The 15830-nt window shown below is 48.6% G+C and overlaps 1 protein-coding gene across 2 annotated transcripts in view; it reads left to right on the top strand.

Moving 5' to 3' along the window:
- The window catches only part of DOC2B (double C2 domain beta), a 35113-nt gene extending 22470 nt beyond the window's left edge, over window positions 1-12643 (top strand). For both annotated transcript variants that reach the window (XM_037809383.1, XM_037809384.1), the window contains 3 exons: window positions 7670-7751; window positions 8465-8561; window positions 9141-12643. In XM_037809383.1, coding sequence (XP_037665311.1) covers window positions 7670-7751; window positions 8465-8561; window positions 9141-9277 — 316 coding nt within the window. In that variant the 3' untranslated portion in view covers window positions 9278-12643. The remainder of the gene's footprint in view (window positions 1-7669; window positions 7752-8464; window positions 8562-9140) is intronic.
- The last annotated feature ends 3187 nt before the right edge of the window (window positions 12644-15830 follow it).

Genomic DNA, 15830 nt, shown 5'->3' on the forward strand with positions numbered 1-15830 from the left:
TTTCTAGTATTTGTACAGTTGATCATGGACATTGCCCACCATAGGATTCAGTTTTATACATTCCCATCTTTTGACCTCCAACTTTCCTTCTGGTGACATATATGACTCTGAGCTTCCCCTTTCCACCTCATTCACACACCATTCGGCGCTGTTAGTTATTCTCACATCTTGCTACTGACACCCCTGTTCATTTCCAAACATTTAAGTTCATCCTAATTGAACATTCTGCTCATACTAAGCAACCACTCCCCATTCTTAAGCCTCATCCTATATCTTGGTACCTTATACTTCATGTCTATGAGTTTACATATTATAATTATTTCCTATCAGTGAGACCCTGCAATAATTGTCCTTATGTGTCTGGCTTATTTCACTCAGTATTTTGCCCTCGAGGTTTTGTCATCAACCCATTTTTTTTTTTAATATGGTTTTGTTCACTCACCATACATTCCATCCCAAGTAAATAATCGATGGTTCTCTGCATGGTCATACATTTACGTGTTCACCACCTCCACCACTATCTATATAAGGGCATCTACATTTCTTCCACAAGGCAGGAGGGAGAGTCAAAGAAGGTAGAGAGGCAAAAGAAAGAGGAAAAAAAATGACATCTAGGAAGCAGCAAAAGGAAAAATAACCTTAAATCAAAGTAGGATAAAGAATCAGACAATACCACCAATGCCAAGTGTCTAACATGCCTCCCCTATCCCCCTCTCTTATCTGCATTCACCTTGGTATATCACCTTTGTTACATTAAAGGAAGCATAATACAATGATTCTATTAGTTACAGTCTCTAGTTTATGCTGATTGCATCCCTCCCCCAATGCCTCCCCATTTTTAACACCTTGCAAAGTTGACATTTGCTTGTTCTCCCTCGTAAAAGAACGTATTTGTACATTTTATCACAATTGTTGAATACTCTAGATTTCACCAAGTTACACAGTCCCAGTCTTTATCTTTCCTCCTTTCTTGTGGTGTCTCACATGCTCCCCACCTTCCTCTCTCAACCGTATTCATAGTTACCTTTGTTCAGTGTACTTACATTGTTGTGCTACCATCTCCCAAAATTGTGTTCCAAACCACGCACTCCTGTCTTCTATCACCCTGTAGTGCTCCCTTTAGTATTTCCTGTAGGGCAGGTGTCTTGTTCACAAAGTCTCTCATTGTCTGTTTGTCAGAAAATATTTTGAGCTCTCCCTCATATTTGAAGGACAGCTTTGCTGGATATAGGATTCTTGGTTGGAGGTTTTTCTCTTTCAGTATCTTAAATATATCACACCACTTCCTTCTTGCCTCCATGGTTTCTGCTGAGAGATCCGCACATAGTCTTATTAAGCTTCCTTTGTATGTAATGGATTGCTTTTCTCTTGCTGCTTTTGGGATTCTCTCTTTGTCTTTGACATTTGATAATCTGATTATTAAGTGTCTTGGCGTAGGCCTATTCATATCTCTTCTGTTTGGAGTACGCTGCGCTTCTTGGATCTGTAATTTTATGTCTTTTATAAGAGATGGGAAATTTTCATTAATTATTTCCTCTATTATTGCTTCTGCCCCCTTTCCCTTCTCTTCTCCTTCTGGGACACCAATGATACGTACATTATTATACTTTGTTTCATCCTTGAGTTCCCGGAGACGTTGCTCATATTTTTTCATTCTTTTCTCCATCTGCTCCTTTGCGTGTAGGCTTTCAGGTGTTTTGTTCTCTAGTTCCTGAGTGTTTTCTTCTGCGTCTTGAGATCTGCTGTTGTATGTTTCCATTGTGTCTTTCATCTCTTGTGTTCTGCCTTTCATTTCCATAGATTCTACTAGTTGTTTTTTTGAACTTTCAATTTCTGCCTTATACATGCCCAGTGTTTCCTTTACAGCCTCTATCTCTTTTGCAATATCGTCTCTAAACTTTTTGAATTGATTTAGCATTAGTTGTTTAAATTCCTGTATCTCAGTTGAAGTGTATGTTTGTTCCTTTGGGCCGTAACTTTGTTTTTCTTAGTGTAGGTTGTAATTTTCTGTTGTCTAGGCATGGTTTCCTTGGTTATCCAAATCAGGTTTTCCCAGACCAGAACAGTCTCAGGTCCCAAAGGGAAGAAATATTCAGTATCTGGTTTCCCTGAGGGTGTGTCTTAGAAAACTGATACACCCTTTGATGCCTCAGGTCACTGTGCTTTTCTGCCCAGCAGGTGATGCCTGTTAGCCTATAATTCTTGACTGGTGTGAGGAGGTGTGGCCGTGTTCCCCCAGGCTCTGGGGTCTGGTTCTGAATGGAAAGGGCCCCACCCCTTTCCTCCTAGAGAAGACAGACCCCCAGGTAGAGGTCATTAGCATTTCAGTGGTCTCTCTCTCTGCTTGTGCTGTCTCCACCCTTCCCCGAGTCACAGCCCTAGAGACTGAAAATGACTGGGGCTTTCTCCACTGAGAGATTTTATGCTGTGTTCTCGGGCATTCCTCCCAATTCAGGTTGGTGTATGATGAGTGGATGGTCTTGTTTGTCCCCCCGCAGTTATTCTGGATTATTTACTAGTTGTTTCTGGTTTTTTGTAGTTGTTCCAGGGGGACTACTTAGCTTCCACTCCTCTCTGTGCCGCCATCTTGCCCAACCTCCTCTCCTATTATTAATGTCTTGCATTAATGTGGTGCATTTGCTACAGCTGATGAACCAAAACATTGATATTCGTTGTTATTAACTAACGTCCATCATTTACATCAGGGTCCACACTTTGCTTTGTACAGTTCTGTGGGTTTTGACAGACGCATCATGTTGTGTAGCCACCGTTACAGGATCATACAGAAGAGCTTCACTGTCTTAAAAATGCCCTGGGCCCTATCCCCACCTCACCTCCCAACCCCTGGAAACCACTGATTTATTTTTTTAAAGAAGTTGTAGCTTTACAGAAAAATCCTGCATAAAATAAAGTTCCCATATACCACCCAATTGTTGACACCTTGGTACATTTGTTACAATTCATGAAAGAACATTTTTATAATTGTACTATTGACTATAGTCCATCATTTACAATAGAGCCCACTGTTTGTGTTATACAGTCCTATGTTTTGGTGGTTGTTGGGTTTTTCTTTTTTAATTTTTATTCTAGTAACATATACACTACCTGAAATTTCCCCTTTTAACCACATTTAAATATATAATTCAGTGTTGTTAATTAGGTTCACAGTGTTGTGCTACCATCACCACCATCCGTGACCAGAACTTTCCCATCAATCCAAATAGAAACTGCACAATTTAAGCATTGACTCCCCATTCCCTACCCCCACCCTGGCCCCTGGTGACTTTTATTGTAGTTTCCAACTCTATGAATTTGCTTATTCTAATCCACTAATCTTTGTACTGTCTATATCGTTTTACCTTTTGAAATCACATAATCTTTTTTGATTGGCTTCTTTTTCTTAGTGATATAAGCTAAAGGTTCCTCCGTATCTTTTCATGGCTTGATAGCTCTCGCTAGAAAAAACAAAACCTTTTATTGTAGTTACACTTAGACCACTCAAAATTTCCCAGTTTTACCACTTTCAACTGTACAGTTCAGTGGTATAATTACATTCACAACACTGTGCTACCATCACCAATATCCAAACATTCTCGTCACCCCAAACAGAAACTCTGCACCCATTAAGCAATACTCTCCCATTCTCCTGCCCCACCAGCCCCTGGCAACTTGTAATTTAGTTTCTGTTCCTATGAATTTCCTTATTCTAGGTATTTCATATAAGAAAGATCATACAATATTTGTCCGTTTCTGTCTGGCTTCCTTCACTCAACATGAGGTCTTCAAGTTCATCCATGTTGTAACATCTGTTAGAACCTCATTCCTTTTTTATGGCTGAATAGTATTCCATTCCAGGAATAGGACACATTTTGTTTATCCATTCATCTGTTGATTGACACTTGGGTTGCTTCCACCTTTTGGCTATTGTGAATGATGCTGCTATGAACATTGGTGTACAGATATCTGTCCAAGTCCCTGCTTTCAGTTCTTCTAGGTAGATGCCTACAAGTGGGATTGCTGGGTCATGTGGTAATTCTATGTTTAACTTTCTCAGGAACTGACAAACTGATTTCCACAGTGGCTGCACCATTTTACACCACCACTGACAATGCACAAGAGTTCTGATTTCTTTGAACTCTCTCCAGCACTGGTTATTTTCTGTTGATTTGTTTTTAATAATAGCATCCTGGTGGCTGTGAGGTGGTGTCTCATGTGGTTTTGATTTGTGTTTCCCTGATGACTGATGATGTTGAGCATCTCTTTATGTGCTTATTGGTCATTTGTTTATCTTCTCTGGAGAAATATCTATTCAATGTCTTTGCCCTTTTTTACATTTTTATTTTTAATTTTTAAATAAATGTTTTATCTTGAAATAATTTAAAACTTACAGGACAGTTGCAAAAATAATATGAAGCCCAGACACAGAACTCCAGCATACCCCCACAGCTACCCACACCTACCAGCTTTTAACATTTTGCCACATTTGTTATATTAATCTATCGCTCTATCCATTGATTGATCGATCTGCCTGCCTATCTGTCTGCCTGTCCATCCTTCCGTCTGTCTCTCTGTCTATTCATCTATCTGTTTTCTAAACATTTGAGAATAGGTTGTATACATGATGCACCTTGAACATTTAATACTTACCTATACATTTCCTAAGAACAAGGCTATTCACTTACGTATCCACCTTAAATACCGTTATCAAGTTCAGGAAATTTAACATTGACATAAAGCATACAGTCTATATTCCAAATTTTCTTTTGTCCCAATAATGTCCTTTTGGGCCTTTGCTCCTCCACTGTTAAATCCAGTCCAGGTTCATGTATTGTATTTAGTTTTTATTGTCTCTTTAGTCTCTTCCTTTTTTTTAAAATTCTGGGAACATATATACAGCATGAACTTTCCCATCTCAACCACTCCCATGCAGACCATTCAGTGGGATTAATCACATTAATTAATTAATCCATTACCAGAACTTTTGCACCACCCCAAGTGGAAACCCTGCAGCCATTAAGCAGTAACACCCCCTTCTCTGCACACCCCTCCCCTGCTCCCCATGACCTTACTCTACTTTCTGTCTCTATGAATTTGCATATTCTAGCCATTTCATTGAAGTGGAATCGTACAGCATCGGTCCTTTTGGGCCTGATTATTTCACTCAGCATGATGTCTTCACGGTTCATGCATGTTGTCGCATGTATCGGGACTTCATTCCTTTTTAGGGCTGAATAATATTCTGTTGGAATAATATACCATTCATCTGTCGATGGATGTTTGAGTTGCTTCTGCCTTTTGGCTATTGTGAATAATGCTGCAGAGAACATTAGTGTACAAATGTCTGTTTGAGTCTCTGCTTTCAGTTCTTTTGGATAAATGCCTGGAAGTAGGATTTGCTGAGCGATCTCCAAACTGATTTCCACGGTAGCTCCCTCATTTTACTTTTCCACCAACAATGTACAAGGGTTCCAATTTCTCTGCATCTTTGCCAACACTTGTTATTTTCCATTGTTTTTCTAAATAATAGCCATCCTAGTGAGTATGAAATGGTATTTTGTGGTTTTATTTGCGGTTCCTTGATGACTAATCATGTTGAGCTTCTTTTCGTGTGCTTATTGGTCATTTGTATATCTTCCTTGGAGAAATATCTATTTAAGTCCTCTGCCCATTTGAAAAATAGGGTTGTTTGTATTTTTTATTATTGAGTTATAGGAATTCTTTATATATTCCTGATACTAGACCCTTATCAGATATGTGGTTTCCAAGTATATTCTCCTATTCGTAGGTTGTCTTTTCATTTCTTACTAATGTTCTTTGAGCCACAAAAGTATTTAATTTTGATGAAGTCCAGTTTACCTATTTTTTCTTTCAGTGCTTGTGCTTCTGGTGTAAAGTCTTAAGAATCCATTGCCTAACACAAGGTCCTGAAGATTTTTCCCCTACATTTTCTTCGAAGGGTTTTATAATTTTATTTCTTATATTTTGGTTGTTGACCCATTTTGAGTAGATTTTTGTATATGGTGTGAGGTAGAGCTCCAACTTTTTTAAAAAATCAGATTTATTGAAATCTAATTGACATACAGTAAATTTCTCCCCTTTTGACTTTTGACTGATGTATATGGTCATACATAGTCTTGTTACCACCAGGACAATCAAGATATAGAATATTTGTGTCATCCCAGAAAGTTTTCCCAGCCCCATGCAACCACTGGTCTGTTTTCTGTCCCAATAGTTTTGCTTTTTACAGCATTTCATATTAAGGAGATCATACAGGATGTCGCCTTTTGCGTGTGGCTTCTTTCACATAACATAGGGCATTGGAGGTTCATCCCTGTGGTTGTGTGTATCTGTAGTTTGTTCTTTTTTTGTTGCAGAGTAGTTGTCCATTGTGTGGGCAAACCACAAGCTGTTGGTCAGGACCTGTGGGTTGTTTCCAGTTTTGGGTGATTATACAAAGCTGCTATGAACGTTCGCAAACAGGTTTTTGTGTGGCAATGTCTTCATCTCTCTTCCCCACCCCCAGCTTTTGTCAGTACATCTTTTCTAGTGAACCAGTGTTATTTATGTGATAAAAATTACAATGAAACCTAATAAATGCAAAGTAAAACAACAAAGCAACCATGGGATACCATTTTCTGCCTCTCACACCAGAAAGGATTTAAAGCCCTGGTACCCAGCTTTGCGGAGGGCTCTGTGTGTCCATCACTCGGCCTTTGCAGAGGGCTGTTTGGCCAAATGAAACAAGAAGCTTGATATGCACATGCCCTTGGGCCGTCGTTTCACTTCTAGGAATTCAGTCATTCATTCAACGGATGTCCACTGAGCACTGAGCTGTGCCAGGGAGATGGTGGTGGCTGAGAACCCTGGGGGACCCGGTCCTGGCCACACCAGCACCCACAGCAGGGGCGAGGCAGTTAGCACACAGTCATCTACTCGGGGACAAGGGGGAGAAGTTCTGCAAGCGGGAGCCTGCAGGTAGCCTCCCTGTCGTAGGGAAAGGAGCCCAGGCTGCCTTCCAAGCACCAGCCCTGATGCTTACCAGCTGTGTGACCTTGGGCAAGTCACTCCCCCTCTCTGAGCCTCAGATGAAGAAAGCTGTTCTGCATCACAATCTAAGGAGCTAATGCCTGTGGAGGGAGGAACATCTAGCTGGCCTGAAATGGGCTTCCTGTCCCTGCCGGAAGCAACCCTGTTACCGCCCAAAAGGCCTTTTTCCTTCCTCCAAGTTCTGACAAGGTAATGGTGATGCTTTCACAACTCTGTGACTATACTAGAAACCACTGAATTGTACACTTTAAAAGATGAATTTTATGGAATGTGAATTACGGCTCAATAAAGCTGTTATTTTAAAAAAAGCTCTAACAAGGGACCAACTCCACTAAATATGTTTCCTTAGTGGGAAATACAAGCTTTGTGAAAATTAGACTTCCAAAAATAAGGAAAAGCTCCTTTCCTAGGGAGATGGTGGGGATTCCCTGGCTAACTCAGGAATGGACGTGTAGACAGAAGTTCAGTTGATGAAGGAGCCACTTCCTTCTCCCACTGCAGCCGACCCCTCAGCTGGCATCGAAGAGTGGTGCTGGGGAAGCAAGAAAGAAACCAAAAGCTCTTCAAAGTCCTCTGGCTGGACCTCTGCCCCACAGCTTTTACCCCCTGGCTCTGATTCCAGGTACCTGAAGCCAGATGTGGACAAGAAATCCAAACATAAGACAGCAGTAAAGAAGAAAACACTGAACCCCGAGTTCAACGAGGTATGAGGGGCCAATGACACCAGCAGAAAGGCCACTTGCTCTCCCCCCAGCGGGGGTGGGTCTGAGAGAGGAGCACTGGGGGACTGGATGTGGGTGTCTGGAGCTTTCTGTGGGAGCCAAAGGGTGGTGGGAGAGGTAGGGAGGGGACCGCAGGCTGAACCGGGGGAGAAGTGGTGGGGTGGGGGCCGGGAATGCTCTCCAGAGGATCAAGTCCAGAGGACTCAGGACAGGTGGATCCCGAGGTCCTCAGCTCAGGGGCATGGGTGTGGCTGGAGATGGGTCAAGGGACCCCCAGGGAGCAAAAGGGAGAGAAGAACAGAGGAGACCTGGGCAGATTCAGGGGCAGGCAGAGGAAGCTGAGGAGAAGCTTCTAGAAACAGATGTTGGAGGGTCCCAGAAGCTGGTGGGAAAGAGGGTTCCATAAAGAAGGGAGGGCTCAGTGGTCAGCAGAGTCCGACCCAAGAGGACAACAGGCACTGTGAAGTGGATGTTGGATTTGACAATAAGGGATCCTGAGTGACAAAGGGCAGGTGGGCTTGGGAGTCTGGGGGCCCTGAGGGTGCTGGCCGAGCTCTCAGACACAAAGGACTGGCTCCCTGTGCGAACCCAGCCACCCTCCAGTACCGCAGCTCACCACCCCTCAATCCCCTCCTGGCCCCCTGCCCGCCAGCCAGCCCAGTGGGGTTTGCTCTGACACACCCCTTCGGCCCCAGGAGTTCTGTTACGAGATCAAGCATGGGGACCTGGCCAAGAAGACACTGGAGGTCACCGTTTGGGACTATGACATTGGAAAATCCAACGATTTCATTGGTAAGAGCACCCCGTGGAGATGGGGTTTGGCCACGTGCCCATCCTGGGTTCAGCAGGGACAGTGGTCCCGAATCTGAGCATGGCCCCTCCTTCCTGGCTTTTGGAGAGGTGTCAGGGGCCACAGCCCACCCACTGCGAGCCACAAGGGGCCTCAGGCCTTATCCAGCTTGACCCTAGACGACAGGAGGAGACAGGCCCAGAAAGGGACAGAGGCCTGCCCAGAGCCACACGGCAGCGTGTAGGGTGGATGCCTGGCCTCTGAGCCCTGCGGCCCCAAATTCTTGGTGGATCTGGTGGCTCTGCCTATGGAGCTGCCCTTTCTTCCCCGTTTTTGTCCCCATTCCTTTGCCCCCCACATAAACCGCCATACTTCTCCCTGGGTGGAGGAAGGGCACGACCCTTGGCCCCTGACCTGGGGGGGCCATGGAGGTCAGGCCGTCTCACTCAGAGCCCAGCGGGTGAGGCAGGGAGTCCGGCCCCTGGACACGGAGTCTGGGCAGGGGTGCCTGGGAGGGGGCGGGAGTGGGCCCGAGGCCTGGGCCTGTGGGGGCTGAGCTGCCCCTCTGGCCTGTCCTGCAGGCGGCGTGGTTCTGGGCATCAGCGCCAAGGGCGAGTGTCTGAAGCACTGGTTCGACTGCCTGAAGAACAGGGACAAGCGCATCGAGCGCTGGCACACGCTGACCAACGCACTGCCGGGGGCCGTGCTCAGCGACTGACCGGCCCCGCCCGCCACCGCACCCGCCCCTGCCTGCCACCCGGGCCCAGCATGGGCCTGGACCTGGGCTTCCCCAGCTGCCAGCGAGGGCCACGGCCCCCACGTTGGGGGAGCCCCAGGAGCCTGCTCAGACACAGAGCCACTGCAGCCTGGCTAGGAGGCCGTGGAGGGCCTGCCCTCCGTGGGACAGGGGCGCGCAGAGAGCTGGACCTGCTCTCCGTCCCCGGGTGCTTTCCAGCACCCAGCCAGGGGGAGGGGTGGGCCACCCAGGGGGGCTGGGACCCTTCTAGGGGTCAGCAGTCAGTCACAGGGGAGGGCCTGGCTGAGAGAACAGGAGAACAAGGGTGCCTTGGAGGGTCAGTGAGCGTGGGTTGGGGGAGGACAGGACTCAGGAGAAGGTTTATTCCCAGATCTAGCCAAAAGGAGGTCATGACCACCTCCAGCTGATCTTTGGCATTCCTGGGTGGGTGGGAAAAAGTTGTCCTGAGAGCCAGGAGTCTGGGAAAGTTCCAGGAGGCTCCCAATGAACATGAGCAAACTAGAAGCACTTCACTTATTCTGCAAACACCTAGGGGTGAGTGAGACACAGGGCCTGTCCCCAGGCAATTGGAAACAACCTGTTACATTAGGGATGAGAAATGCCAAGAGCAGCCTGGCCAGCCTGCAAGTGCTGTAGGCACTGTTGACTCTGCTGGGAAGGCAGGGAAGGCTTCCTGGAGGAGGTGATGTGTCTACAAGGTCTTGAAACGTGAGTAGGGGCTTCCAGGAAGACAGAGGAGAAGAACAGGCCAGGCCTTGGGGACAGTCTATAAAGGCTTGGAGGGGAGAGACGGTAACTGGGCCAAGGGAACTGTGCAGACCCAGGGGGAAAGGCTTTATTAGGACAGGAAAGGGGTCCAGGTCAGTGACAACTAACCAGCCCTGCCACCGACCCCTGGCTGCCAGGCCAGTCCTGACTCATGGTGGGCCGTGGAGGAAGTGATGGGAGCATCTCAGAGAAAGTGATGTTGGAGCAGCCTCAAGTTCAGTCTGCAGACCCTCCTTTGCTCTTTCTCTCCTGAGGGGCCTCGAGAATGGACCCTGCCCCCCATTCCTCTGGCAGAAGTGTCAGGTCAGCTGCAATAGAGAAGAGGGTCCCTTATGCATGACACAAGCAAAAATTCCTCATCCTCACCCTCCTCTCTGCCTCCCCTTCCCCTTTATCTCCCCTCCTCAAACCTTGCCTGGGCCCTTCTGGTTCATAGCTGGGTACTGTGGGCCCCACTCCGTTACCTGTGGCATCCTGGCCCTGCTTGACCACCGATGTCCCTCTCGGTGGCACTTCAGGTTCCTCTTTCTGGGAAGTCCTGTGGGGCTGAGAGAGAGGGGCACCCTGCCCGGTGGGCCTGTCTGCATCCCCAAGTCAGGGTCACCAGGCAAGTGGTGAGGGCATGTGTATCTTAGGCCTCAGACCTGGAGCCCCCAAACCCTTTCCTGCCTGCCAAGGGGCCTTCAGGAACACATGCAGAGCCAAGTAATTTCAGAGCTGCAGAGCTCTGTGTTCACCCCCTCACTGCACTGATGGGGAAACCGAGGCCCAGAGAGGGAAGGTGTCCTAGCACGGGGGGGGGGGCAGGATCTAGGGCCCTGCCCCACCCCCAGCCATGAGCTCTGGACACTACACTCTGGCGGAGGGGGTGGGGGGCACTGGGCTCACCCGAGGCTCCTAGGAGCCTCTTGCCTGGGGCTCGCCCCTGCCAGCTGCCCGCCCATGCCAACACCAGTAGCAGGGCTCGCAGGGGCCTGAAGATTGGCTCTTTTGCTGCAGACACAAAGCACCTCACCCTCTGAGGCCTGGGGTGATGCTTCAAATCCCATTAAGTGCCCATCAGCCCTTTCCCACCTTGCAGGGAAAACAGGACTCCAGCCCCCACACAGGACCTGGCCACCCTTGTTGCACATAAAGCCTCAGTTTCCCCATCTTTAAGAAAGCTATGCATTATGTTAAGGGTTTCACATGCATTGGCTTGACGAATCTTCACAACCCTCTGAGGTGGGTTTCTTGTGCCCCTTTCACAGATGAGGAAACTGAGGTTCAGAAACGCTGAGCACTGTGCCAAGGTCACAGAGCTGAGAAGGGGCGAATGAGGCATCAACCCCAGGTTGGTCCTCTGCCACATCCTGATTGGGGATCAGGACTCCCCTGTCCTCCTGCTCCTGGGCTGTTGGGGCTCAGCAGAGATAACTCAGGTGAAGGCTCAGTAAGCTCTGCTGCCTGGGGGGTACATGGGGCCTTGTCACTGTTCTGCCTCCCATCCTCTACCTGGCTTTGAAACCATCAGTGCCACTTAGGGCTCCCCCGGGGTGCCTGCAGCCTTGCGGCCTAGAGTGGGAGGCGGCCTATTGTTGAGCACCCCCTGGCCGGGGTGTGCTGGGTGTCTAATTTCGGGGGGCTCATTCAGAGAGGAGCCGTGACACCCTCTCTGAAGAGGTGGGGATGCTGAATGGCAACGCTAGAAGGGGCCACCAGCCCCAGCTAGTCTGACTTCCTTACTGGACACGTGGAGAAACTGAGGCCCCGCGGGTGGAAGGGGCCACAGCTGGGACAAGAACCCAGGACTCCCGGCACCCAGGCCAGGGCCTTCCACTGCCCTGGGCTGTGCAAAGGTGCACCGTCCTGAAAGACGGTGGAAGCGGGTCACAGGGGCAGCAGGGCAGGGAGGTGGGGCTCTGGCTAGTCAGCCCAGGTGGAGGGTGGGGTACCTGGGCAGGACGCCCCCCAGGGAAGGGCCTAGCACCGTTCTAGGCCCGTTTTATCTCTGTTAAAGAAAAAAGTCCGTGCTTTGAGCAGCTGTAGAATCGGCTCCGCCTCTGACCCCAAACTAGCATCCTGGTGGCTCATCAGCACCACAAAGACGGGAAATCTGATGTCCCAAAAAAACCTCCCCTCCAAAGTCAGCTGTCAGTCACCAGGAGGTCGCCGGGCGCGAGCCGTCCACCTTCCTCTCCACTCGCGCCCCGCCCATCGCCACCACTAGCCAATCCCCGACGGGCCCATCTTCCAACCCTGGAGCGGTGACCTCCTGACCTCTAGTGGCCGGAGCAGGAATTGCTACTCCCGGGCTGTGCATGCCCTGCCCTTTGTCCCTTCTGGAACCGCGTGAACCTCCCGATGCATGGACTCTGGCTGTGGTCGACGCAGACTCGTGCACTGCTTAACACCGTTTTGCTACCACGTGACGGCTGCAGAAACCGTCCTCAAATTGCAGCCCCACAACACAATTTTGTACTTTCGTCTGACCTACCTGGAGGTGTCCTTTTTAAGTCTTATTTGTTAATATTTATAATTACATATAATCCAAAGTAAATGGAAATGTCAATGCGATCATATTGGCTTGGGAGCCTCTCGTTTAATAGATTTGGATGGGTAGCTGGAAAGAAGAGGGAAAGACCAGGGGGGGTTATTCCACACAGCCTCTCATATGCTCTTCACCAGGAACAGGTTAGAGGTAGTTTCCCATGGTACAGATGGGGAAACTGAGGCTCCAAGAGGTTAAAATATTTGGGCCGAATCACTTAGCCAGAATTCACACTCAAGCCGGCTGGCCTCCCGGGACCACGGACCGTTCCTACCAGCCACGCACCCACGACAGCCGTGGAGAAGGAGCGCTGATGCCAGGCACTGATCTGGGCACCTGGGATGGACTTGGCGAACAGAACAAAGACTGCCGTTACAGAGCGTACACTGTAGTGAAAGGAGAGAGTCTATTGAATAAATACAATAAACATGTTAGAAGGTGGTGAGGAAAAAAGAAAGATGGGTATAAAGGCCCCAGGTCATCAGGGTAGTGGGCCTCAAAAGAAGGTGACTTGAGCTAAGACATGAAGAAGGAGAGGGAGTGGGCTATGGGAATATCTGGGGGCACAGCAGGGTGTCCTTGGCATCACCCACATCATGGGGAGCCAGGTGGGACAGGGGAGAGTGGCAGAGGGGGCCGGATTGTGTCAGGACTGTGGCTTTCGCTTTGCAGAAGGAGGAGCTGACTTAGACGCTAACAGGTAGAGAACAAATCTGTGGTCTGGGGCAGGTGATCAGGGCCAGGGTTGAAGCCAGGTGGAGTCCAACAGCCAGCAGTGGCCATGGCTGGGTCCTAACCAGGTAACTTTGGCAGAGGTGCCGGCTGCCACCCTCCCTTGTGTGCCAGCCTGGTTTTCCAGGCCTCCCACCCATTCTCTGAGCTACCGAAACCCTTCCAGTACATTCTTTTTCTGCTTACATTATGCAGAGTCAGATCATGTTATTTGCAGCAAAGAACCCTACATGGTGCTCTGTTGCAATCTAATCATCTGGTCTCAACTCCTGTCACCTGCTCTGTGATTCCTGCCCTGACTCCGCTGTCACTCTCTGCCACATCACTCTGCTTTCCTTCCATGGCATTTCTCACTGAGATCACCTTGTGTATTTGTTTATTGCCTTTCTCCCCTCACTAACCTCCAGGAGAGCAGGGGCCACCTCTGTCTTATTTACCACATTAACCCCAGAGCCTCAAATGGGGCTCAGCATCTAGTAACCATTTAAGAAATATTTCTTGAGCAGATAGATGAAAGTTGCCAGTGTGGACATTATTTGAAAAGAGCCACGTGTCTCTGGAGCCTCTGGTTATCAGGGGCTCATCCGAGCCCAGCTGAGTGTGGGAGATGCCAGTTAGCTCAGGAAGACTCCTGGGTGCAGATGAGAGAAGATTCCACTGCCACTAGTCATCCTGGGAGCAAGTATGAGAATGAGAGGAGGAGGGAAAGAATGGAGAAAGCAAGAGTGGAATGAGGAGGAGGAAAGAGGAAGTTTGAGGCAGACTGAGGAGAAGAGAAAGGGAAGGGAAGGCAGAAGTGGACCCGCGAAGAGCTGTGAAGGAGGGCAGGATGTCAGGAAAGCTGGCCTCCCATCTGCTCTGCAGTTAGGGCCCCGGGGGAGTGCAGCCCAGGATGGGCTGAAGCTGCACCTTTCCACGGAGTCCAGTCCCCGGGGAGAGCGCGCCAGGCAAAGGGCATAAAAAGAGGAGTCTAGAAACATTTCCACCAGGACAGGCCAGTCCCCCATATCCAGGGTGGCAGCAATGGGGGCAGGGGCAGCAGAATTATCAAGCGGCACAAAGATTTTTGTAATAATCCTGATTGCTAAGATTGATGGGGCAGGAAGAGGCCCTGTGCTAAACTCTTTATGGGGCTTGTCAAATGGACCAGGAAAAGAATATTTAGAACAGCAAGTCCCAAAAGAAGGGTGGACGATGAGGTAGGGCACTAGCAGCAAGGCTGACAGCCTGAAGTTCAGGCCATGGCCTGGGCTCCGTGTGGCACCTGAGGCAGGGACAGGTGAGGGGCAGGACAAGGGCACCCAGGGTCCCCCAGAAGCGGCACCTCCCCCCGTGGTCTCCGTGGCCGGGCCAGGGCATTGCCTGCTCGTGAGGGGCCCCTGGCATGGCCCACACCCCCCAGGCAGCTCCAGCATCAGCAGACACTATGGTGGGGCTGCTTCTTCCAGAGGCTGTGTTTCCCCAAGAGATTCTACCACAACGAAGGCAGCAGCCCCCCTAGTTAACCCCACAAAATGTGAGCAACAGAGGGGGTAAAAAAAAAAAGTCAATTTGGAGGCAGGCAATTAGTTCCTGTTCTCTTTCAGTGGGAAGGAAAGTCCTTACAGACTCTAGGAAAATGACAGGGACCAGAGAGAAGGTGCTGGAATACAATATTAGCAGCTGTAACAGCCATATAGAGTTCTAAGTGTTTTACACATATTAACTCATTTAATTCTCACAATCGTGAGATGCTGTTTTAAATCCCATTTTACAGTGGGGAAAATGAGGACCCCAAACCAGAATCCACACTCCTAATTTCTATGCTATGCTGCTGGGAGTAGCAGATGGTGTTGTTAGGCCCAGCAGGGGACAACCAGGCCCCCCCACCACCACCGCCGTTCCCATTGCAGGCTCAGCCCCACCTGCCCCCACCTCCCAGAACCAGCCAGATCCTGCTCTGCCAGGACATACTTCCCAGGGCTCGCCCTTGGGGCCCTTGCTGTCAGTCTTTTTTTTTAATTTTCTGATGTTTATGGTTGTATTGTGATTATGTAGGAGAAAGTCTTGGTTGTCGGTGTTACGCGCTAAAGTTTTCAGGGGTCATAAAATAGCACGTGGGCATCTTACTCTCAAACAGTTAAAAAAAAAATTGTATTGTTCTTTCAACTTTCCAGTAAGTTTTAAATTGCTTCAGTTTAAAAAAACAAAAACAGAACTTTTAATCTGCTCTTAAAATAGAGATTGAAAGTCCAATCTCTGAAGTATCATACACAGCTGAGATCAAATTCAAGTCCATCCCTTACTAGCTAAATGATGTGAACAAGTTATTTAACCTACACACTTTTCTTCAATATTTCATGCAAATATTAAAATACATCATAGAGGAGGGGCAAGATGGTGGCATAGAGAGGTGTGGAGTTTAGTTAGTCCCCTGGAGCAAATAATAAACAACCAAGAACAACTAGTAAATAATCTGGAACAACTGCTGGGGGACAACCGTGA

The sequence above is a fragment of the Choloepus didactylus genome, chromosome 18 (assembly GCF_015220235.1).
Source record: "Choloepus didactylus isolate mChoDid1 chromosome 18, mChoDid1.pri, whole genome shotgun sequence".
Classification (NCBI taxonomy): Eukaryota; Metazoa; Chordata; class Mammalia; order Pilosa; family Megalonychidae; genus Choloepus; species Choloepus didactylus.